The 24,597-nt window shown below is 50.6% G+C and overlaps 2 protein-coding genes across 3 annotated transcripts in view; both read left to right on the forward strand.

Moving 5' to 3' along the window:
• Positions 1-4,931, forward strand: part of cep97 (centrosomal protein 97) — an 18,303-nt gene extending 13,372 nt beyond the window's left edge. The window contains exons 9-11 of the mRNA XM_079615350.1: positions 47-638; positions 1,319-1,394; positions 3,660-4,931. Coding sequence (XP_079471476.1) covers positions 47-638; positions 1,319-1,394; positions 3,660-4,283 — 1,292 coding nt within the window. The 3' untranslated portion in view covers positions 4,284-4,931. The remainder of the gene's footprint in view (positions 1-46; positions 639-1,318; positions 1,395-3,659) is intronic.
• Positions 4,932-7,733: 2,802 nt separating this feature from the next.
• On the forward strand, positions 7,734-22,838 carry nfkbiz (nuclear factor of kappa light polypeptide gene enhancer in B-cells inhibitor, zeta). 2 transcript variants are annotated; one of them, XM_079617361.1, is made up of 12 exons: positions 7,734-8,000; positions 8,391-8,476; positions 8,582-8,615; positions 8,711-8,805; positions 9,104-9,432; positions 9,554-9,659; positions 9,773-9,919; positions 11,602-11,665; positions 11,754-11,905; positions 14,740-14,850; positions 14,932-15,099; positions 21,946-22,838. In XM_079617361.1, exons 1-12 carry the CDS (start codon positions 7,805-7,807, stop codon positions 21,988-21,990), a joined length of 1,533 nt encoding a protein of 510 aa, XP_079473487.1. In that variant the 5' UTR covers positions 7,734-7,804; the 3' UTR covers positions 21,991-22,838. The 2 variants fall into 2 exon arrangements, with proteins under 2 accessions (XP_079473487.1, XP_079473486.1); XM_079617360.1 differs by having other exon boundaries at positions 7,737-8,000; positions 8,388-8,476.
• Positions 22,839-24,597: the final 1,759 nt, after the last annotated feature.

Genomic DNA, 24,597 nt, shown 5'->3' on the forward strand with positions numbered 1-24,597 from the left:
CAGTGTCATTTCTCCTGCCGTGATTCTTCCTCCATTATGATTGCAGATGTGGATCCAGGCGTTCAGGTGAACTCGTGGATGTGCGCTGAGTCTTCTTCACCTGTGGTCTCTGCGGTCCGGCTTGCACTCGCTGATGAGGACCGGATGATTGTGGAGGACGTGACGGATGAAGAGATGCATCATGGGAGTCTGCTGTCCTCTGAATCTGCCTTCTTACCCTTTAACCCTGCGCTTCATCATCCAGCGTCAGCTCCTGACAGCGGGGAGGAGGAGTTTGAGGATTCCCTGGCTCCTCCCACATCCGCTCAGCCCCGCCCACCGGGGGAGGGGTCAGGGGGCGGGGCTATCCTCACGTCTCGCACACGTGGATCGGATGGTTTGGAGCAGCTCAGTCACACAGACGCGCAGTGTAACGGGGACGCCGTGTTCCAGAACGGGCTTGTGGAGGATTGTGGGAAGACTGTGGAGGATTGTGGGAGGACTGGGACTGGGACACATGACGCCGCTGTGAGGATCCAGGCCTGGTGGAGGGGTCACCACACACGCCACTGTCACTCACAGGCCAGAGAAGTGCGAGCCGAGATACGCCTGCGCAGAATGCAGGATCACATCGTCCACCTGACCGCAGAACTGGACAGGTGAAACTCCTCACCATTAAACACTCCATATGTCAAACAATTCCAAAAGTCATCATAGGGCTGGGTATCGAGTTCGATACTTTTTAGGTACCGACCGAATTGTCTCCATTCTATCAAGTATGGAAACATGCCTTGTCGTTCGGTACCAAATTTCGATTCCTAAGGGATTAATCTCGTCAACGTCAGTGAGCCAATGAGTATGCAGCATGATTGGCTGTGGTGGAAAAACACTAGTTAAAACACTTCTAAACACTGTATAGGCATGAAATGTCTACTTTTAAATGAAACAATTTCGAACAAATAGTTTGATTATGTAACTATTATACACCCTAACCCTAACAAATTGACAAAATAAAACCAACGTTTTTTTGAGGTAATGTTGTTTAACCGGATTTCATAAAATTGGTATCGAAAAAAGTATCGTTCAGGAACCGGTATCGAATTCAAGGTATCGGTATCGAAAATATTTGAACGATACCAGCCCTAAGTTATCAAGACTTTGTCAGAAAGATTTACTGAATAAAGACTAAAGGAAAGATTTGAAAAGTTTCATCTTATAGATCCTGAATCATTCTTGTATTTCTGTGAATCGCTGATCAGTTCCAACACTAAAGCTGCTTTAACTATAACGTAAGCTTAAACAGTGTCAAGTATTCCCCAGTAACTATTATGCTTTGCAGGGTGCGCAAGCAACAAGAAGAAGACCGACTGCAGAGACGTGTGCAAGAAGAAGCGGTGAAGTTCCTGTGGAAGCAGGTCAGTATCCTGATGGAGACATTGACTCAGTGTGACCCAGTGTTACTCAGTGTGACCCAGCGTTACTCAGTGTGACCCAGTGTTACTCAGTGTGACCCAGTGTTACTCATTGTGACCCAGTGTAACCCAGTGTTACTCAGTGTGACCCAGTGTTACTCAGTGTGACCCAGTGTTACTCAGTGTGACCCAGTGTTACTCAGTGTGACCCAGTGTTACTCAGTGTGACCCAGTGTTACTCAGTGTGACCCAGTGTTACTCAGTGTGACCCAGCGTTACTCAGTGTGACCCAGTGTTACTCAGTGTGACCCAGTGTTACTCAGTGTGACCCAGTGTTACTCAGTGTGACCCAGTGTTACTCAGTGTGACCCAGTGTTACTCAGTGTGACCCAGTGTGACCCAGCGTTACTCAGTGTGACCCAGTGTTACTCAGTGTGACCCAGCGTTACTCAGTGTGACCCAGCGTTACTCAGTGTGACCCAGCGTTACTCAGTGTGACCCAGTGTTACTCAGTGTGACCCAGTGTTACTCAGTGTGACCCAGTGTTACTCAGTGTGACCCAGTGTTACTCAGTGTGACCCAGTGTGACCCAGCGTTACTCAGTGTGACCCAGTGTTACTCAGTGTGACCCAGCGTAACTCAGTGTGACCCAGTGTTACTCAGTGTGACCCAGTGTTACTCAGTGTGACCCAGTGTTACTCAGTGTGACCCAGCGTTACTCAGTGTGACCCAGCGTTACTCAGTGTGACCCAGTGTTACTCAGTGTGACCCAGCGTTACTCAGTGTGACCCAGTGTTACTCAGTGTGACCCAGCGTAACTCAGTGTGACCCAGTGTAACTCAGTGTGACCCAGTGTTACTCAGTGTGACCCAGTGTTACTCAGTGTGACCCAGTGTTACTCAGTGTGACCCAGCGTAACTCAGTGTGACCCAGTGTTACTCAGTGTGACCCAGTGTTACTCAGTGTGACCCAGTGTTACTCAGTGTGACCCAGTGTTACTCAGTGTGACCCAGCGTAACTCAGTGTGACCCAGTGTTACTCAGTGTGACCCAGTGTTACTCAGTGTGACATTGTGTTACTCAGTGTGACCCAGTGTGACCCAGCGTTACTCAGTGTGACCCAGTGTTACTCAGTGTGACCCAGTGTTACTCAGTGTGACCCAGCGTTACTCAGTGTGACCCAGTGTTACTCAGTGTGACCCAGTGTTACTCAGTGTGACCCAGTGTTACTCAGTGTGACCCAGTGTTACTCAGTGTGACCCAGTGTTACTCAGTGTGACCCAGTGTTACTCAGTGTGACCCAGCGTTACTCAATGTGACCCAGTGTTACTCAGTGTGACCCAGCGTAACTCAGTGTGACCCAGTGTTACTCAGTGTGACCCAGTGTTACTCAGTGTGACCCAGTGTGACCCAGCGTTACTCAGTGTGACCCAGTGTTACTCAGTGTGACCCAGTGTTACTCAGTGTGACCCAGTGTTACTCAGTGTGACCCAGCGTTACTCAGTGTGACCCAGCGTTACTCAGTGTGACCCAGCGTTACTCAGTGTGACCCAGTGTTACTCAGTGTGACCCAGTGTTACTCAGTGTGACCCAGTGTTACTCAGTGTGACCCAGTGTTACTCAGTGTGACCCAGCGTTACTCAGTGTGACCCAGTGTTACTCAGTGTGACCCAGTGTTACTCAGTGTGACCCAGTGTTACTCAGTGTGACCCAGTGTTACTCAGTGTGACCCAGTGTTACTCAGTGTGACCCAGCGTTACTCAGTGTGACCCAGCGTTACTCAGTGTGACCCAGCGTTACTCAGTGTGACCCAGTGTTACTCAGTGTGACCCAGTGTTACTCAGTGTGACCCAGTGTGACCCAGCGTTACTCAGTGTTATTCAGAGTAACTCACGTGTGGAGCAAATCAAAGAAACCTCTCGTCTGTTTTCAGGCTTTCCCGCTTTGCTCTCTCCTGCGCTGGAAAGGTGTTCTAAACTTAATCCGCGTCCTAAAGCTCTGTCCTGATTAATCTGATAATCGCATGCATTTCGAAACAGAGGTTGCTGGTCCGTACGGATCAACTACGATCCCTGTCCTTGACATCGCGATATCGAATATATTGTGCAGCTCTAGAGACGAAACTACAAAGTCTCTACTGATTGACTAATTTCTACCGTATATCAACCCACCCTTAGTCGTAGGGATAATAAGGGGTTTCGTTTTAGTTTTTGTGCAAAATACTCTTTATGGCAGATAATTAATATTTCTGACTGTGTTTATCCAACAGCTTCAGGTTGTGCTGGAGTGGCAGTCGTCTGTGAATGAGAGCTCTGCATTCAATCCCAGCATTCTTGCTGTCGCTCCCGTCAGCACTGAGATCTCCATCCCGGAGTCCGGTTTCCATTCCCTCGGAGAGAGACAGGAAACGCCGGACTCCAGCCGGATTAGGGCAAGATTCCCAGCACCGAACACCAGCCGAATCTCAGCCGGACCCCCAGCACCGGACACCAGCCGAATCTCAGTCGGACCCCCAGCGCCGGACACCAGCCGAATCTCAGCCGGACCCCCAGCACCGGACACCAGCCGAATCTCAGTCGGACCCCCAGCACCGGACACCAGCCGAATCCTAGCCGAATCCCCAGCGCCGGACACCAGCCGAATCCTAGCCGGATCCCCAGCGCCGGACACCAGCCGAATCCTAGCCGGATCCCCAGCGCCGGACACCAGCCGAATCTCAGCCGGATCCCCAGCGCCCGGATCCCCGGTTCTCTCGCTCGGGTCGGGGACTCGGGCCGCTGGAGACAGTCTGTTACAGCAGTATCTCTCATCCGTACAGCGACTGCAGGAGGAGGAGGAGGGAGACACAACATCTGATCTCTCTCCTCAGGGAAAACAGGAGTGCTTGTCCTGACCGGTGCTGGACGTTTGGGCATCACAGGACATCAGACTGATGAGACTCCATACCTTCATAAATGAAGCTTTGGCTTTTCTTGACGATCATCACTAGACTTCAATAGACATGTCTTTTCCATATTACATTAGTCATCCATCAAACACTCTGATTGAACAAGGTTGTGTGTTTAACTCAACAAGGACTTTTATATGACTGGCCGCTGCTGCCTTCCGTCTCTCTAACAGTGTAGAGCATGCATTTACACGGTTGGAATATCAGTATAAAGCTTTCTGTCAGAAGTCATTGACGTACTTCACATATTCACTTACCCAGAGTGCCGAGTTCTTTCAGTCCACTTATCAGTCGACTGGTTTCCTTATTAAACGTAAATTCTGACGACACAACCAGAAATAGCTTTGAACTGTAGAGGAGCATGTAGGTGTGTGGAATAAATGTGAATTTATTTGATAGTTTGAACCTGTTGAGAGTTTAATACCCTTTATCATAAATTTCCGTATGTGTGCATCTGGATATTTACAGTATGTGCTGCCGCAGGTGTTCTGTGTGGCATATGCAATGAGTGTTAATTTATTTCACATTTTTATCGTTTTTTCTGTCATATATTTAACAAAACTTTTTTGAAAATAAAGTTTTACTTTCCTTCACCATTGTGGTCATTCCCATCAATAGGTTAGAAAGAAAACATGCTTTGTCCTGCACCAAAAGGTGATTGATTAATAACATCACAAACGTTACAGTGAATAAACTCGCTGTGAACACTGCTGACTCTACAGGACCAGCTCTATGATTCTACACTCGTCTCCCATGGCTGATACAGAGGTCACACACTCCATCTCTAACCCGATCCTGATCCTTTCGGCAGGTGAATGTCCGACAGGCTGCGGGTCCGATGGCGTTTCAGGCTGAGTATTCGGAGCATGTGTGGACCAATCAGAGGTCATCTTGAATGTCCTCTGAAGGGGGGATTCTGGAATCCACTGCTGCTTCATGTATATGTAATGAGTGATTACTAATGTCTGTATGAAAAGACTGAGAGTTGACTGAGGCTCTGGCTCAAATGGCAGGAATGCAGTAACAGTGCTCGCTCATTTAGCCCCGCTTCCAGAAATGAAATTGACTTCTTTAACGTGTCAATACATACATCTGTTTTTCTGGGGTACCCTGACAGCTATGGTCACAGGGGTCATTGATGTCTATAGTTTAAGGGACCATTTCGTAGTTAAAGCCTTACTTTACTGAGTTAGATTAAAGTCTCCTCTCCTTGAGAGAAAGAACGTAGTATATTCACATCTTCACTGTGTTGCAGCTGCAGGACTGACTAACATTAACAATAACACAAACACTTTCACTAACAACACAAACAGTTCAGTATGGCGTACCACAAGGCTCAGTACTAGGACCGCTGCTGTTCACTCTGTACATGCTACCATTAGGAGATATCATTAGGAAGCATGGCATTAGTTTTCACTGTTATGCCGACGATACTCCGCTTTATATTTCTTCACGCCCTGACGAAACTTACCAATTCACAAAATTAATAGAATGCATAGCTGATATAAAAAACTGGATGACTAGCAATTTCCTACAACTTAATTCTGAAAAAAAAACTTTCTAATTGTCGGGCAAAAAACTTCCTCGCGTAATAACCTAGAATACTGTCTAACACTTGATGGCTGCTCTGTTAAGTCCTCGTCGTCGGTTAGGAACCTGGGTGTGTGTGTGTGCTCTTTGATACCAATCTTTCATTTGAAAGTCACGTGTCTAGTATCTGTAAAACCGCTTTTTTCCATCTTAAAAATATATCTAAATTACGCAATATGCTTTCAATGACAAATGCAGAACAATTAGTTAATGCGTTCATGACATCAAGGCTAGATTATTGTAATGCTATTATGGGGGGTTGCCCTGCACGCTTAATAAACAAACTACAGCTAGTTCAAAACGCAGCAGCTCGAGTTCTTACCAGAACCAGGAAGTATGACCATATTAGCCCGTTCTGTCAACACTGCATTGGCTGCCTATTAAACATCGTATACATTTTAAAATATTGCTGATCACTTACAAAGCACTAAATGGTTTATCTCCGCAGTACTTGAGCGAGCTCTTAACGCATTATAGTCCTTCACGTCTACTGCCATCTCAAAACTCCGGCCAGTTAATAATACCTAGAATATCAGAATCGACTGCTGGCGGTAGATCCTTTTCCTATTTAGCACCAAAACTCTGGAACAGTCTTCCTAACATTGTCCGGGTTCAAAGCTAGATTAAAGACACATCTCTTCGACCTAGCTCACATAATGCATTACAGACTTCTATAACCCAAATCAGTTAAATGATTATTAGGCTGCATAGATTAGGTCAGCCGGAGCCCGGGACACTTCCTCTAACACCTGATGTGCTCGTTACATCATTAGAAGAATGGCGTCTACGCTAATGTTAGTCTTTCTGTTTATTCCAAGGTTTACTGAAGTCAGCCGGATCCGGGCCGTATCCAGATCAGACGGTGGACCTGCGCCCGGACCTGTCCACAACGCATCCCTGAAGTGCAGCCTCATCGGCCCCGTGAAAGCCTCATGGACACCTCAACAACTCGTCTCCGGCGTGATGACTCCGACCTCCAACCAGATGGAAATGGATAAATACTCTGAATGTTCTGATCCAATCTGACTTCTGACCTGTAATGCTGCCCGAATCATAATCATACACTGTTCGCTCGTTGGCCAAAAAGAGAACTGGCCCAGAACCTCCCAAGTTTTTTTTTCTCCATTCTGTTACTGGTGGAGTTTTGATTCCTTGCCACTGTTGCCTTGGCGTTTGCCTTGCTTAGTTGGGGACATTTAATATTCAACAATATTATTGATCTTCCTTAAGGTGGACGATGAAGTATTTTTCTTCTAGAAACAAACTTTGTTGTTTTATTTCCATGTTATCACTGTGAAGCTGCTTTGATACAATCTGTATTGTAAAAAGCACTATATAAATAAAGGTGACTTGACAAACACTAGCACTAACACCACTAGGTGGAGCTCTTTACCTACAGGGATCATTTGAGTTTGTTCTTGTGATTCATTTAACATATAACCTGTTCTTCCTTTTGCACTGTTTCTTCATATTTGATAACATAGACTAACCTTATTCGTTCGTTCGTTCGTTCATTTACATTGTTTTGAATTGTAGATGTGGATTATCTGGTTCAATACATTTCTAAATGGTGTTGTTGGATTGATTTGGATCAGTCAATAACAGAAATGTTCAGTTCATGAAGATCTTAATGGTATGTTCCCTGATCAGGCTCACATCTGAAAACAAGAGCCGAATCTCTCATAATGTTGTTTTAATTATATTTTAATTACATAAATGATTTTGAATGTGGGTGCGTGTAATCATGAAGTAGCCTATTAATGAAGGCGTGTCCTGACGTCACGGCATACGTCACACGCTAATAAATTCTTCAGCGAGTGTCGCGTCGCATCATTCAGATCAAACGCTCAGACGCGCGTCAGTCACAGCAAAAGAAAATGATAATTGACAGAGTTTCTGAGGAATTGTCGGGTCTTCTGGACCGGGACACCGATGTTATGACCAGTCCGGTCCACCTGTGGTCGTTCTACGGTTGTTCTTCTCCCACAGAACCGAACCTGTCGGCCGGGTCCCCGAACTCGGACTCGGACCAGAGCTGGAGCGATGCGGGAAGCCCGCGGAACTCCGTCAACGGTAGGCAATAACGAATCGCTATGTAATACTTGCAATTAATAACGAAAAATGTAATTACATTTTAATTTAGCGAAGTGAATTGGAGTCAAGAAAACTTTGTGTTGGTGAATAAAACCTTAGCGTTAAACTGCTTAGAAAAATCAAGAAGTTAGTCATTTAGGCTAACCCTTTTCTCCCACAAGACTGATCATAACTTTTTTTTTAAAAATCCGTTTACATAAAAATGTAGATTGTTCTAATTTAAATCTGAAAAGTATAACTGATTGATTACCACTTGACTAACTGCTTGGTCAAACTATTATTTAAGTTTGTGCAACTAAAGTATGTTATTCAGTGTTTCAGAGGACAGTAATTAAAGGGATTAAAGTTAATGATGTTTAATTGTAGAAGATCGTAAACGGAGTCACTATCAAGGTGTTCGAGTGAAGAACACAGTCAAAGAGCTGATCCTGCAGAAGCGCCATCACGACATCCAGGTGCTTATTAACACATTATTTCATGTTTTATGACGGGTTTATAAATCCACAGTGCTGTATTTCGTATTGTATTATTAACGGACATAATTATTTGCTTCTTCACAGGTTCAGCAATATCAATTTGAAAGTGAATATCCAGGTAACTACATCACCGTATGCAGTTATGAGTTCTAATAGTACAAGGAAGTTGTTTGTCAAAAATAACTGGAAGATTAATTTCCTGTTTTATCGTAGCCGTGACTCACTTGCTGCAGGGAATGAAGAGGCAACCGGAGAGTCCGTCTCATTGTCCAGCGAAACGAGTGCGAGGCGCCGACGGAAACATTCTGGTGCGTCTAATATTCAGTGTCATCTTTCTGTGATTCTAATGGAAAAAGATCTGTGTGTGTTTTGTTCTTCTGTGTTATACCGTTTAATAAGAATCTTCTAAATTTCAAATAAATTTGAGTTAAATTAGTTTTGAAACTTCTCAAATCCGAAGCAAGAGACGATCTGGTGACGATTGGTCTTGTGTGACGAACCCTACAGTCCTACAATCAGCCCTCAGTGTGTGTGTTAGTACTAACCCTGTTCACATTCACATGATCCTGTGCAGTAACGGTTGAACTCTTGCTGTGCTTCTCTCAGTCTGCATGTGTTGGCGGTGGGAACTTGCTCTACGACACTGAGATGCTGGAGGACATCGGCGAGGTGCTGTCCATCGAGTCCGTGAGCGTGAGCGGATGCCCGGCGCGTGTGTGTCACGAGTCTCTCTCTGAAGCTGAGAGTGTGTGTCGTGAGTCTCTTCTGCCCCTGTACACTAGCTGCTCTTACACACACTCCATCCCAGCGCACACACACCATGTGACCCCAGTCGTCCCAGTGTCCTTCTTCCAGTGGCAGATCCAGCAGGAGGAGCGGAAACTGGCGGCTCTCAGTCCTGTGGAGCTCAGCACTCGAGACGGAGACGGAGACACGTGAGTCTTCAGATCGTTACTGATGTGCAAGCGCTCCTCAGAGTTAGAGAATCACAGGCTGAGAATCATAGAGAATCATGACCTGTGATCATAGAATCAGTGATTGGTGTCTGATTCGCAGGTTCTTGCACATCGCAGTGGCTCAGGGCAGGAGAGCTCTGGCTTACGTCCTCGCCAGGAAAATGGCCGCCATTGACATGCTGGACATGAAGGAACATAACCAGCAGGTACAGCCCCGAGAAGTCACTCCCTTAACCGATGGGATTACCTGTGAAAACACACCTGTGCACACACCCTGTTATTACTATTACTCATCTGATCTCTTGCTTCCTCCAATCAGAGTGCGTTCCAGGTCAGTGTTGCTGCAGATCAGCACCTGATCGCACAAGACCTGCTTTCTCTCGGCGCTGAGATCAACACCCTGGACTGCTGGGGCCGGTCGCCGTTACACGTGTGTGCTGAGAAGGGCCACGCCCCCACACTGCAGGTACTCCTGTTGCTCCGCCCCCACACTGCAGTACTCCTGTTGCTCCGCCCCCACACTGCAGGTACTCCTGCTGCTCCGCCCCCACACTGCAGTACTCCTGTTGCTCCGCCCCCACACTGCAGTACTCCTGTTGCTCCGCCCCCACACTGCAGTACTCCTGTTGCTCCGCCCCCACACTGCAGTACTCCTGTTGCTCCGCCCCCACACTGCAGTACTCCTGTTGCTCCGCCCCCAAACTGCAGGTACTCCTGTTGCTCCGCCCCCACACTGCAGGTACTCCTGTTGCTCCGCCCCCACACTGCAGTACTCCTGTTGCTCCGCCCCCACACTGCAGCTACTCCTGTTGCTCCGCCCCCACACTGCAGTACTCCTGTTGCTCCGCCCCCACACTGCAGTACTCCTGTTGCTCCGCCCCCAAACTGCAGGTACTCCTGCTGCTCCGCCCCCACACTGCAGTACTCCTGTTGCTCCGCCCCCACACTGCAGGTACTCCTGCTGCTCCGCCCCCACACTGCAGTACTCCTGTTGCTCCGCCCCCACACTGCAGTACTCCTGTTGCTCCGCCCCCACACTGCAGGTACTCCTGCTGCTCCGCCCCCACACTGCAGTACTCCTGTTGCTCCGCCCCCACACTGCAGTACTCCTGTTGCTCCGCCCCCACTCTGCAGTACTCCTGTTGCTCCGCCCCCACACTGCACCTACTCCTGTTGCTCCGCCCCCACACTGCACCTACTCCTGTTGCTCCGCCCCCACACTGCAGTACTCCTGTTGCTCCGCCCCCACACTGCAGTACTCCTGTTGCTCCACCCCCACACTGCAGGTACTCCTGGCCCTATTCATAGGGTCCTAAACATGTCATTTCTGTTTTACTATTAATAAATTGTTGTTAAATTGTAGAAGTTTCATGATTTCAATGAATTAGACATGCTTTTTGATTACTTTAATTTAAACATTAAAATTGAGTCCAAATTTTTTTTTTTTTTTTTGATTTCTTAGGGCTCTACAACACTTAATAAACCTGTGGATTCAGCAGGACTGAATCTGTTCAAAAGCGAAGCTTCACATTAGATGAATTAAAAATAAATTTATCATAGTTTTTCCATGCTAACCGTAAACACACTATTAGCACACTTATGGTCTAATACATTGAAATAGATAAATGCTCCTTCAAGAATTGACCTCACTAGTTGAGTAACTGGTTGACTAGTCACCCATCCTGGCCCAACCTAACCTACACTCGTGAAGAATGTGTACAGTGTTTCCTTGTTAGCCTGCGCGCGTCAGTTAGCTGGTGTCATTATCTCATCTATCAACAGTCCTGTTTTATCATTCAATCTTGATGCGCTGTTTATTTAACCAGGCGCTCGTTAACTTCCTCATAACATGCTTGACTAATATGCATTTCCTCAAAAAAGCGCCATGCAGTGCAGTGGAAAATTCCCCTCGAGCGGCAGCACAACAACGCCTTTGATAAGAGCCCAAAACAACATGCCTGTGTTTCTGCCAGCCATGAAGTGTTGACGGGTCGTGACACGCAACCGTCGTTGCAGTCATTACCCGTGGCGCGACTGTAGCATTCATGCAGAACGCCTCCCTTCTCCCAGAATGCAGTGCATGTTCAGACCTGTTTACTCTCGGTTGCTTGTGACTAGCGTGAGTAAGAAACTCACTTTTTCCCTCAGGCCATCCAGAGAAGTGTGCAGACTAGCGGGAGAGCGCTCGATGTGGAGGTGGTCAACTACGACGGTCAGTGAACTCTTCATCTGTCCTGGTTAACAGTGTTTACTCCCCAGCTCATGAAAAAGGCTCTAATCATGTGTGTTTGTGTCTGTAGGCCTCACTCCTCTGCACGTGGCGGTGCTGTCCCACAATGCAGCAGTGCAGGAGCAGTGTGTGTCTCAGAGTCCGGCTCTGCAGCAGAAGAGGAAGATGCTCAGCGAGTGTATCGGCACACTGATGCTCATGGGCGGCTCGCTGGAGGCCAAGGTGAACACGCTACAGTCACGCTACAGTCACCCTACAGTCACGCTACTGTCATGCTAGTCATGCTACAGTCACGCTAGTCACACTGCAGTCAATCCGCAGTCAATCCTCCGTCACGCTACTGTCATGCTAGTCACGCTACAGTCACGCCTCCGTCACGCTACAGTCACGCCAGTCAGGCTACAGTCACTCCTCCGTCAGGCTACAGTCACTCTTCCGTCACGCTACAGTCACTCTTCCGTCACGCTACAGTCACTCCTCCGTCACGCTACAGTCACTCCTCCGTCACGCTACAGTCACGCCTCCGTCACGCTACAGTCACTCCTCCGTCACGCTACAGTCACGCTTCCGTCACGCTACAGTCACGCTTCCGTCACGCTACAGTCACTCCTCCGTCACGCTACAGTCACGCTTCCGTCACGCTACAGTCACTCCTCCGTCACGCTACAGTCACTCCTCCGTCACGCTACAGTCACTCCTCCGTCACGCTACAGTCACTCCTCCGTCACGCTACAGTCACTCCTCCATCACGCTACAGTCACTCCTCCGTCACGCTACAGTCACTCCTCCGTCACGCTACAGTCACGCTACAGTCACTCCTCCGTCACGCTACAGTCACTCCTCCGTCACGCTACAGTCACGCTACAGTCACTCCTCCGTCACGCTACAGTCACTCCTCCGTCACGCTACAGTCACTCCTCCGTCACGCTACAGTCACTCCTCCGTCACGCTACAGTCACTCCTCCGTCACGCTACAGTCACTCCTCCGTCACGCATCAGTCACTCCTCCGTCACGCTACAGTCACGCTTCCGTTACGCTACAGTCACTCCTCCGTCACGCTACAGTCACGCCTCCGTCACGCTACAGTCACTCCTCCGTCACGCCTCCGTCGCGCTACAGTCACTCCTCCGTCACGCTACAGTCACTCCTCCGTCACGCTACAGTCACTCCTCCGTCACGCTACAGTCACTCCTCCGTCACGCTACAGTCACGCATCAGTCACTCCTCCGTCACTCCTCCGTCACGCCTCAGTCACTCCTCCGTCACGCCTCAGTCACTCCTCCGTCACGCCTCAGTCACTCCTCCGTCACGCCTCAGTCACTCCTCCGTCACGCCTCAGTCACTCCTCCGTCACGCCTCAGTCACTCCTCCGTCACGCCTCAGTCACTCCTCCGTCACGCCTCAGTCACTCCTCCGTCACGCCTCAGTCACTCCTCCGTCACGCATCAGTCACTCCTCCGTCACGCATCAGTCACTCCTCCGTCACGCATCAGTCACTCCTCCGTCACGCATCAGTCACTCCTCCGTCACGCCAGTCAGGCTACAGTCACTCCTCCGTCACGCCAGTCAGGCTACAGTCACTCCTCCGTCACGCCAGTCAGGCTACAGTCACTCCTCCGTCACGCCAGTCAGGCTACAGTCACTCCTCCGTCACGCCAGTCAGGCTACAGTCACTCCTCCGTTACGCATCAGTCACTCCTCCGTCACGCATCAGTCACTCCTCCGTCACGCATCAGTCACTCCTCCGTCACGCTACAGTCACTCCTCCGTCACGCATCAGTCACGCCAGTCAGGCTACAGTCACTCCTCCGTCACGCCAGTCAGGCTACAGTCACTCCTCCGTCACGCCAGTCAGGCTACAGTCACTCCTCCGTCACGCATCAGTCACTCCTCCGTCACGCATCAGTCACTCCTCCGTCACGCATCAGTCACTCCTCCGTCACGCATCAGTCACTCCTCCGTCACGCATCAGTCACTCCTCCGTCACGCATCAGTCACTCCTCCGTCACGCTACAGTCACTCCTCCGTCACGCTACAGTCACTCCTCCGTCACGCCAGTCAGGCTACAGTCACTCCTCCGTCACGCATCAGTCACTCCTCCGTCACGCTACAGTCACTCCTCCGTCACGCCAGTCAGGCTACAGTCACTCCTCCGTCACGCCAGTCAGGCTACAGTCACTCCTCCGTCACGCATCAGTCACTCCTCCGTCACGCATCAGTCACTCCTCCGTCACGCATCAGTCACTCCTCCGTCACGCCAGTCAGGCTACAGTCACTCCTCCGTCACGCATCAGTCACTCCTCCGTCACGCCAGTCAGGCTACAGTCACTCCTCCGTCACGCCAGTCAGGCTACAGTCACTCCTCCGTCACGCATCAGTCACTCCTCCGTCACGCATCAGTCACTCCTCCGTCACGCTACAGTCACTCCTCCGTCACGCATCAGTCACGCCAGTCAGGCTACAGTCACTCCTCCGTCACGCCAGTCAGGCTACAGTCACTCCTCCGTCACGCCAGTCAGGCTACAGTCACTCCTCCGTCACGCATCAGTCACTCCTCCGTCACGCATCAGTCACTCCTCCGTCACGCATCAGTCACTCCTCCGTCACGCATCAGTCACGCCAGTCAGGCTACAGTCACTCCTCCGTCACGCCAGTCAGGCTACAGTCACTCCTCCGTCACGCCAGTCAGGCTACAGTCACTCCTCCGTCACGCATCAGTCACGCCAGTCAGGCTACAGTCACTCCTCCGTCACGCCAGTCAGGCTACAGTCACTCCTCCGTCACGCTACAGTCACTCCTCCGTCACGCATCAGTCACTCCTCCGTCACGCATCAGTCACTCCTCCGTCACGCATCAGTCACTCCTCCGTCACGCATCAGTCACTCCTCCGTCACGCATCAGTCACTCCTCCGTCTCGCATCAGAAGAGCACCGTCTCCGGTGTCCACTCCCTCACGCTACAGTCACGCCTCAGTCACTCCTCCGTCACGCTAGAGTCACGCCTCAGTGCCGTCTGTGTGATATCCCCGACTCACGCTGTCCCATGTTTCCCACAGGACCGTAAGAGTGGGCGCTCCGCTGTACATATGGCTGCTGAAGAGGCTAACGTCGAGCTCCTGCGCCTGTTCCTGGATCAGCCCAGCTACCTCTCCGTCATAAACGCAAAGGTTAGTGAGTGTTGTGTGGCACTGGGCATCATGTGACCGCTCGCTGGGCATCATGTGACCGTTGTGTGATGTCATCGACAGGCGTTCAGCGGGAACACGGCGCTCCACATGGCTAGCGCTCTGCAGGGTCGCCAGGCTCAGGTGGAGGCGGTTCGGTTACTGATGAGACGAGGAGCCGATCCCAGCGCCAAGAACCTGGAGAACGAGCAGCCGGCCCAACTAGTGCCCGAGGGTCCACTGGGAGAACAGGTGAGAGCCGGGATTATATAACTCTATACATCACTCCACTGGGAGAGCAGGTGAGAGAGACGGGATCAGGGTTATAGAACTCGATGCATCACTACACTGGAGGAACGTTGAGGAAACCGGTCTGGGCTGTTCAGTGGAAGAGCCTCAGGCTCACTGCGTGACTCAAGTTTCCACTCACCCCGTTCCTCCTCTTCTCCGGTGTCCACTCACCCTGTTCCTCCTCTTCTCCGGTGTCCACTCACCCTGTTCCCCCTGTTCCTCCTCTTCTCCAGTGTCCACTCACCCTGTTCCTCCTCTTCTCCAGTGTCCACTCACCCCGTTCCTCCTCTTCTCCAGTGTCCACTCACCCCGTTCCTCCTCTTCTCCGGTGTCCACTCACCCCGTTCCTCCTCTTCTCCGGTGTCCACTCACCCTGTTCCTCCTCTTCTCCGGTGTCCACTCACCCTGTTCCTCCTCTTCTCCAGTGTCCACTCACCCTGTTCCTTCTCTTCTCCAGTGTCCACTCACCCTGTTCCTTCTCTTCTCCAGTGTCCACTCACCCTGTTCCTTCTCTTCTCCAGTGTCCACTCACCCTGTTCCTCCTCTTCTCCAGTGTCCACTCACCCTGTTCCTCCTCTTCTCCGGTGTCCACTCACCCTGTTCCTTCTCTTCTCCAGTGTCCACTCACCCTGTTCCTTCTCTTCTCCGGTGTCCACTCACCCTGTTCCTCCTCTTCTCCAGTGTCCACTCACCCTGTTCCTCCTCTTCTCCGGTGTCCACTCACCCTGTTCCTTCTCTTCTCCAGTGTCCACTCACCCTGTTCCTCCTCTTCTCCAGTGTCCACTCACCCTGTTCCTCCTCTTCTCCAGTGTCCACTCACCCTGTTCCTTCTCTTCTCCAGTGTCCACTCACCCTGTTCCTTCTCTTCTCCAGTGTCCACTCACCCTGTTCCTCCTCTTCTCCGGTGTCCACTCACCCTGTTCCTCCCCTTCTCCAATGTCCACTCACCCTGTTCCTCCTCTTCTCCAGTGTCCACTTACCCTGTTCCCCCTGTTCCTCCTCTTCTCCGGTGTCCACTCACCCTGTTCCCCCTGTTCCTCCTCTTCTCCAGTGTCCACTCACCCTGTTCCTCCTCTTCTCCAGTGTCCACTCACCCTGTTCCTCCTCTTCTCCAGTGTCCACTCACCCTGTTCCTCCTCTTCTCCAGTGTCCACTCACCCTGTTCCTCCTCTTCTCCAGTGTCCACTCACCCTGTTCCTCCTCTTCTCCAGTGTCCACTCACCCTGTTCCTCCTCTTCTCCAGTGTCCACTCACCCTGTTCCCCCTGTTCCTCCTCTTCTCCAGTGTCCACTTACCCTGTTCCCCCTGTTCCTCCTCTTCTCCAGTGTCCACTTACCCTGTTCCTCCTCTTCTCCAGTGTCCACTCACCCTGTTCCTCCTCTTCTCCAGTGTCCACTTACCCTGTTCCTCCTCTTCTCCAGTGTCCACTCACCCTGTTCCTCCTCTTCTCCAGTGTCCACTCACCCTGTTCCTCCTCTTCTCCAGTGTCCACTCACCCTGTTCCCCCTGTTCCTCCTCTTCTCCAGTGTCCACTCACCCTGTTCCTCCTCTTCTCCAGTGTCCACTCACCCTGTTCCTCCTCTTCTCCAGTGTCCACTTACCCTGTTCCCCCTGTTCCTCCTCTTCTCCAGTGTCCACTTACCCTGTTCCCCCTGTTCCTCCTCTTCTCCGGTGTCCACTCACCCTGTTCCTCCTCTTCTCCAGTGTCCACTCACCCTGTTCCTCCTCTTCTCCGGTGTCCACTCACCCTGTTCCTCCTCTTCTCCAGTGTCCACTTACCCTGTTCCCCCTGTTCCTTCTCTTCTCCAGTGTCCACTCACCCTGTTCCTCCTCTTCTCCAGTGTCCACTCACCCTGTTCCCCCTGTTCCTCCTCTTCTCCAGTGTCCACTCACCCTGTTCCTCCTCTTCTCCAGTGTCCACTCACCCTGTTCCTCCTCTTCTCCAGTGTCCACTTACCCTGTTCCTCCTCTTCTCCAGTGTCCACTCACCCTGTTCCCCCTGTTCCTCCTCTTCTCCGGTGTCCACTCACCCTGTTCCCCCTGTTCCTCCTCTTCTCCAGTGTCCACTCACCCTGTTCCTCCTCTTCTCCAGTGTCCACTCACCCTGTTCCTCCTCTTCTCCAGTGTCCACTTACCCTGTTCCTCCTCTTCTCCAGTGTCCACTCACCCTGTTCCTCCTCTTCTCCAGTGTCCACTCACCCTGTTCCTCCTCTTCTCCAGTGTCCACTCACCCTGTTCCTCCTCTTCTCCAGTGTCCACTTACCCTGTTCCTCCTCTTCTCCAGTGTCCACTCACCCTGTTCCCCCTGTTCCTCCTCTTCTCCGGTGTCCACTCACCCTGTTCCTCCTCTTCTCCAGTGTCCACTCACCCTGTTCCTCCTCTTCTCCAGTGTCCACTTACCCTGTTCCTCCTCTTCTCCGGTGTCCACTCACCCTGTTCCTCCTCTTCTCCAGTGTCCACTCACCCTGTTCCTCCTCTTCTCCAGTGTCCACTTACCCTGTTCCCCCTGTTCCTCCTCTTCTCCAGTGTCCACTTACCCTGTTCCCCCTGTTCCTCCTCTTCTCCGGTGTCCACTCACCCTGTTCCTCCTCTTCTCCAGTGTCCACTCACCCTGTTCCTCCTCTTCTCCGGTGTCCACTCACCCTGTTCCTCCTCTTCTCCAGTGTCCACTTACCCTGTTCCCCCTGTTCCTTCTCTTCTCCAGTGTCCACTCACCCTGTTCCCCCTGTTCCTCCTCTTCTCCGGTGTCCACTCACCCTGTTCCTCCTCTTCTCCAGTGTCCACTCACCCCGTTCCTCCTCTTCTCCAGTGTCCACTCACCCTGTTCCTCCTCTTCTCCGTGTCCACTCACCCCGTTCCTCCTCTTCTCCAGTGTCCACTCACCCTGTTCCTCCTCTTCTCCGGTGTCCACTCACCCCGTTCCTCCTCTTCTCCGGTGTCCACTCACCCCGTTCCTCCTCTTCTCCAGTGTCCACTCACCCTGTTCCTCCTCTTCTCCGGTGTCCACTCACCCTGTTCCTCCTCTTCTCCGGTGTCCACTCACCCTGTTCCCCCTGTTCCTTCTCTTCTCCAGTGTCCACTCACCCCGTTCCTCCTCTTCTCCAGTGTCCACTCACCCTGTTCCCCCTGTTCCTTCTCTTCTCCAGTGTCCACTCACCCCGTTCCTCCTCTTCTCCGGTGTCCACTCACCCTGTTCCTCCTCTTCTCCGGTGTCCACTCACCCTGTTCCCCCTGTTCCTTCTCTTCTCCAGTGTCCACTCACCCCGTTCCTCCTCTTCTCCGGTGTCCACTCACCCTGTTCCTCCTCTTCTCCGGTGTCCACTCACCCTGTTCCCCCCGTTCCTCCTCTTCTCCAGTGTCCACTCACCCCGTTCCTCCTCTTCTCCGGTGTCCACTCACCCCGTTCCTCCTCTTCTCCAGTGTCCACTCACCCCGTTCCTCCTCTTCTCCAGTGTCCACTCACCCCGTTCCTCCTCTTCTCCAGTGTCCACTCACCCCGTTTCTCCTCTTCTCCAGTGTCCACTCACCCTGTTCCTCCTCTTCTCCGGTGTCCACTCACCCTGTTCCTCCTCTTCTCCAGTGTCCACTCACCCTGTTCCCCCTGTTCCTCCTCTTCTCCGGTGTCCACTCACCCTGTTCCTCCTCTTCTCCAGTGTCCACTCACCCCGTTCCTCCTCTTCTCCAGTGTCCACTCACCCTGTTCCTCCTCTTCTCCGTGTGTCCACTCACCCTGTTCCTCCTCTTCTCCAGTGTCCACTCACCCTGTTCCTCCTCTTCTCCAGTGTCCACTCACCCTGTTCCCCCTGTTCCTCCTCTTCTCCGGTGTCCACTCACCCTGTTCCTCCTCTTCTCCAGTGTCCACTCACCCCGTTCCTCCTCTTCTCCAGTGTCCACTCACCCTGTTCCTCCTCTTCTCCAGTGTCCACTCACCCTGTTCCTCCTCTTCTCCAGTGTCCACTCACCCTGTTCCTCCTCTTCTCCAGTGTCCACTCACCCTGTTCCCCCTGTTCCTCCTCTTCTCCGGTGTCCACTCACCCTGTTCCTCCTCTTCTCCAGTGTCCACTCACCCCGTTCCTCCTCTTCTCCAGTGTCCACTCACCCCGTTCCTCCTCTTCTCCAGTGTCCACTCACCCTGTTCCTCCTCTTCTCCGGTGTCCACTCACCCCGTTCCTCCTCTTCTCCGGTGTCCACTCACCCCGTTCCTCCTCTTCTCCAGTGTCCACTCACCCTGTTCCTCCTCTTCTCCGGTGTCCACTCACCCTGTTCCTCCTCTTCTCCAGTGTCCACTTACCCTGTTCCCCCTGTTCCTTCTCTTCTCCAGTGTCCACTCACCCTGTTCCCCCTGTTCCTCCTCTTCTCCGGTGTCCACTCACCCTGTTCCTCCTCTTCTCCAGTGTCCACTCACCCCGTTCCTCCTCTTCTCCAGTGTCCACTCACCCTGTTCCTCCTCTTCTCCGTGTCCACTCACCCCGTTCCTCCTCTTCTCCAGTGTCCACTCACCCTGTTCCTCCTCTTCTCCGGTGTCCACTCACCCCGTTCCTCCTCTTCTCCGGTGTCCACTCACCCCGTTCCTCCTCTTCTCCGGTGTCCACTCACCCCGTTCCTCCTCTTCTCCAGTGTCCACTCACCCCGTTCCTCCTCTTCTCCGGTGTCCACTCACCCTGTTCCTCCTCTTCTCCGGTGTCCACTCACCCTGTTCCCCCTGTTCCTTCTCTTCTCCAGTGTCCACTCACCCCGTTCCTCCTCTTCTCCAGTGTCCACTCACCCTGTTCCCCCTGTTCCTTCTCTTCTCCAGTGTCCACTCACCCCGTTCCTCCTCTTCTCCGGTGTCCACTCACCCTGTTCCTCCTCTTCTCCGGTGTCCACTCACCCTGTTCCCCCCGTTCCTCCTCTTCTCCAGTGTCCACTCACCCCGTTCCTCCTCTTCTCCGGTGTCCACTCACCCCGTTCCTCCTCTTCTCCAGTGTCCACTCACCCCGTTCCTCCTCTTCTCCAGTGTCCACTCACCCCGTTCCTCCTCTTCTCCAGTGTCCACTCACCCCGTTCCTCCTCTTCTCCAGTGTCCACTCACCCCGTTTCTCCTCTTCTCCAGTGTCCACTCACCCTGTTCCTCCTCTTCTCCGGTGTCCACTCACCCTGTTCCTCCTCTTCTCCAGTGTCCACTCACCCTGTTCCCCCTGTTCCTCCTCTTCTCCGGTGTCCACTCACCCTGTTCCTCCTCTTCTCCAGTGTCCACTCACCCCGTTCCTCCTCTTCTCCAGTGTCCACTCACCCTGTTCCTCCTCTTCTCCGTGTCCACTCACCCCGTTCCTCCTCTTCTCCAGTGTCCACTCACCCTGTTCCTCCTCTTCTCCGGTGTCCACTCACCCCGTTCCTCCTCTTCTCCGGTGTCCACTCACCCCGTTCCTCCTCTTCTCCAGTGTCCACTCACCCTGTTCCTCCTCTTCTCCAGTGTCCACTCACCCCGTTCCTCCTCTTCTCCAGTGTCCACTCACCCTGTTCCTCCTCTTCTCCAGTGTCCACTCACCCTGTTCCTTCTCTTCTCCAGTGTCCACTCACCCTGTTCCTCCTCTTCTCCAGTGTCCACTCACCCTGTTCCTCCTCTTCTCCGGTGTCCACTCACCCCGTTCCTCCTCTTCTCCGGTGTCCACTCACCCCGTTCCTCCTCTTCTCCGGTGTCCACTCACCCTGTTCCTCCTCTTCTCCAGTGTCCACTCACCCTGTTCCTTCTCTTCTCCAGTGTCCACTCACCCCGTTCCTCCTCTTCTCCAGTGTCCACTCACCCTGTTCCTCCTCTTCTCCGGTGTCCACTCACCCCGTTCCTCCTCTTCTCCGGTGTCCACTCACCCTGTTCCTCCTCTTCTCCAGTGTCCACTCACCCTGTTCCTTCTCTTCTCCAGTGTCCACTCACCCCGTTCCTCCTCTTCTCCAGTGTCCACTCACCCTGTTCCTCCTCTTCTCCAGTGTCCACTCACCCCGTTCCTCCTCTTCTCCGGTGTCCACTCACCCTGTTCCTCCTCTTCTCCGGTGTCCACTCACCCTGTTCCTCCTCTTCTCCGGTGTCCACTCACCCTGTTCCTCCTCTTCTCCGGTGTCCACTCACCCTGTTCCTTCTCTTCTCCGGTGTCCACTCACCCTGTTCCTCCTCTTCTCCGGTGTCCACTCACCCTGTTCCTCCTCTTCTCCGGTGTCCACTCACCCTGTTCCTCCTCTTCTCCGGTGTCCACTCACCCTGTTCCTCCTCTTCTCCGGTGTCCACTCACCCTGTTCCTTCTCTTCTCCGGTGTCCACTCACCCTGTTCCTCCTCTTCTCCAGTGTCCACTCACCCTGTTCCTTCTCTTCTCCGGTGTCCACTCACCCTGTTCCTCCTCTTCTCCGGTGTCCACTCACCCTGTTCCTCCTCTTCTCCGGTGTCCACTCACCCCGTTCCTCCTCTTCTCCGGTGTCCACTCACCCTGTTCCTCCTCTTCTCCGGTGTCCACTCACCCTGTTCCTCCTCTTCTCCGGTGTCCACTCACCCTGTTCCTTCTCTTCTCCGGTGTCCACTCACCCTGTTCCTCCTCTTCTCCAGTGTCCACTCACCCTGTTCCTCCTCTTCTCCGGTGTCCACTCACCCTGTTCCTCCTCTTCTCCGGTGTCCACTCACCCTGTCCCCCCTGTTCCTCCTCTTCTCCGGTGTCCACTCACCCTGTTCCTCCTCTTCTCCGGTGTCCACTCACCCTGTTCCTCCTCTTCTCCGGTGTCCACTCACCCTGTTCCTCCTCTTCTCCAGTGTCCACTCACCCTGTTCCTCCTCTTGTCCACAGGTGCGTCGGATCCTGAAAGGTAAAGGAGTGCAGTCCCGCTCCTGAACACCGACCCGTTCGTCCCACAGGAATCGCTGTCAGTCAGGCAGTCCGGATCGTGTACAGAATCATTTGCCACTTCAGGCAGATGTCGGTTGTTTCTATGAAACAGTTTTATCATTGTTCACTACTGAGTAGTAGACGGCACAGGAAAGTGAGAGCAACAGTTCAGAGAATCTGTCGGGCAATAGAAGAGGAATCCGTGTTATGAGGAGGTTAGGGTGGATTATTCCACAAGTAATAATAAGAGAAAGAAAGTCAGATTCAGTGACTGGGTTAAACAGTGGATCTTCTTCTCTTGTTCAGTGCAGATCTGAAGTGTTGCGTTTGGTGTGTAAAGGGTTGTAAACCATAATCTCCAAACAATATAACTATAGGTGTATTGTTGTTATTTTTACTTTCAAGGTTTGCATGTTAAACATTATCAACAGTCTCTATCGGAGATGGTAATCAGTAACTTTAAACCAGTTGGACCAGAACGTCCTTGATTGTTGACTCAAGGCGTGTTTCAACATGTGACTTTGGGACTTTCTTACATTGATTATTAACTTTTTTGTGAGGTCATGTGATTCTCTAGAAGTCATCTAATTATTATCCTGGATAAATATTCAGATTATTCAGTTTGATTCTAACTGTTATTCTCAGAATCAACAGTAACACCTGTATTAAAATATGGTTAAAGGTGTTCTCGTATTAAATTAATCTGCATGATGTTTGTGTGGTGATGGGTTAGTGTTGTGTGTGTATTATAGCAGGAGTGGGTTAGTGTTTCCCTGCAGGTCACTCGATATTCTGTAAGTCTGATTTTTCTCAACTGTAATTTAACCTTAAATAAAGTTTCATTTTCCTCTGTTCTCACGAGTGTTTCAGCTTTCAACACATTTCAGAACAAAAGAGCAGAAAACTGATCCAGACAAGGAAATAATCACACTGAATATGTGAAAAACAAGCATACATCTCAACGCGACTTACAGGAACTTACAGTAATAGTACTAATATTCATTGTACCAATGCCGTTCTCCGTGACGTTACTGAGCACAGTATCTACCTGTTGAAGCGTTTACCTGGGCAAGTCTCTGTCACAGCCATGTTCATCTGCTAACAAACTTTGACCTTTAAATCACAATGTCAAAATTCCACACTCATATACATACAATACGCACACGGAAGTCACTGAAAATAGATTTGAAAAGTATATCCCAGGAGAATCCCCTCACTTATGCAAGTTCTATTTTTACAAGAGGGAAGCAGAATAAATATGTTGTTGTATAAGAGACGGAAAGAAGGTTTCCTCATACTCTGAGTCTGGTGAAACTCTAGAGGCCTTTTGGGAACGTTCTAGTCAAATAAAGCATCATCAGCTTTAACCTCGACTTCTGCATTTCCTTCTACGGTCACATTTACAAAAACATGAAACCACAATATTCTCACCGTTCAATAAACCTCAGGTTTCAATAAACCTCAGTGATTCTCATCATACTGAACAACAGTAATATTATATAATATAATAAGTAAAATTGCATAAGTAATATCTTGTATGATGTGAATGAGGTTACAAAAAAACCTGATACAAGCAGGACAAATATTATTCAAATCCTCTTCTGGGAATGTGAAGTTAAAAAAACAGTTTCATTGGTCTGGGGGTTTTAAAGTTCCCAGATTAAGTTCCAACCACTGAGCGAACGATTGCTCTTTCACTTTTCTGAATATTCTCCCTTCATGTCGACGGGTTACAGCAACGATCAAACAGCCAAACTCGTGGATAATAAGGAACTTCATGCGTCTCAAGCTCGGGTGTGTCTGTGAGGCACTTTCAGTGTGATCCAGATAAACTGGTAATTCGAGTCTGATCGAGGATTTCAAGCTGTCGGATCTTAAACCATAGATTATATTAAATTAACAACGTAATATTTTCTATGTTGTACATTAAATAAAAGGCCCTGCCAGAATATAATACCCAAGTCTAGTATGTGTGTCATTCTTGTTTTCTTCTTCAGTGATTAAAAAAAATAACCCTGACAGAGGCTCCACATTAAAACTCTCATTTATAAAAGTCAAAGTGTAAACCGCTGGAGATCGTTAAACTGAAGCCTTTGTAAGGTTTATATCCTTCGGGCGTTCGCTACATCAGCGTTTAGCAGAGAATTATGACAGGACATAATCAGATATATGACAGGACATAATCTGATATATGACAGGACATAATCTGATATATGACAGGACATAATCAGATATATGACAGGACATAATCTGATATATGGCAGGACATAATCAGATATATGACAGGACATAATCAGATATATGGCAGGACATAATCTGATATATGACAGGACATAATCTGATATATGACAGGACATAATCTGATATATGACAGGACATAATCTGATATATGACAGGACATAATCTGATATATGACAGGACATAATCTGATATATGACAGGACATAATCTGATATATGACAGGACATAATCTGATATATGACAGGACATAATCTGATATATGGCAGGACATAATCAGATATATGACAGGATATAATCTGATATATGACAGGACATAATCAGATATATGACAGGACATAATCAGATATATGACAGGACATAATCTGATATATGA

This window comes from Phoxinus phoxinus, assembly GCF_949152265.1.
Source record: "Phoxinus phoxinus genome assembly, chromosome: 6".
Taxonomy (NCBI): domain Eukaryota; kingdom Metazoa; phylum Chordata; class Actinopteri; order Cypriniformes; family Leuciscidae; genus Phoxinus; species Phoxinus phoxinus.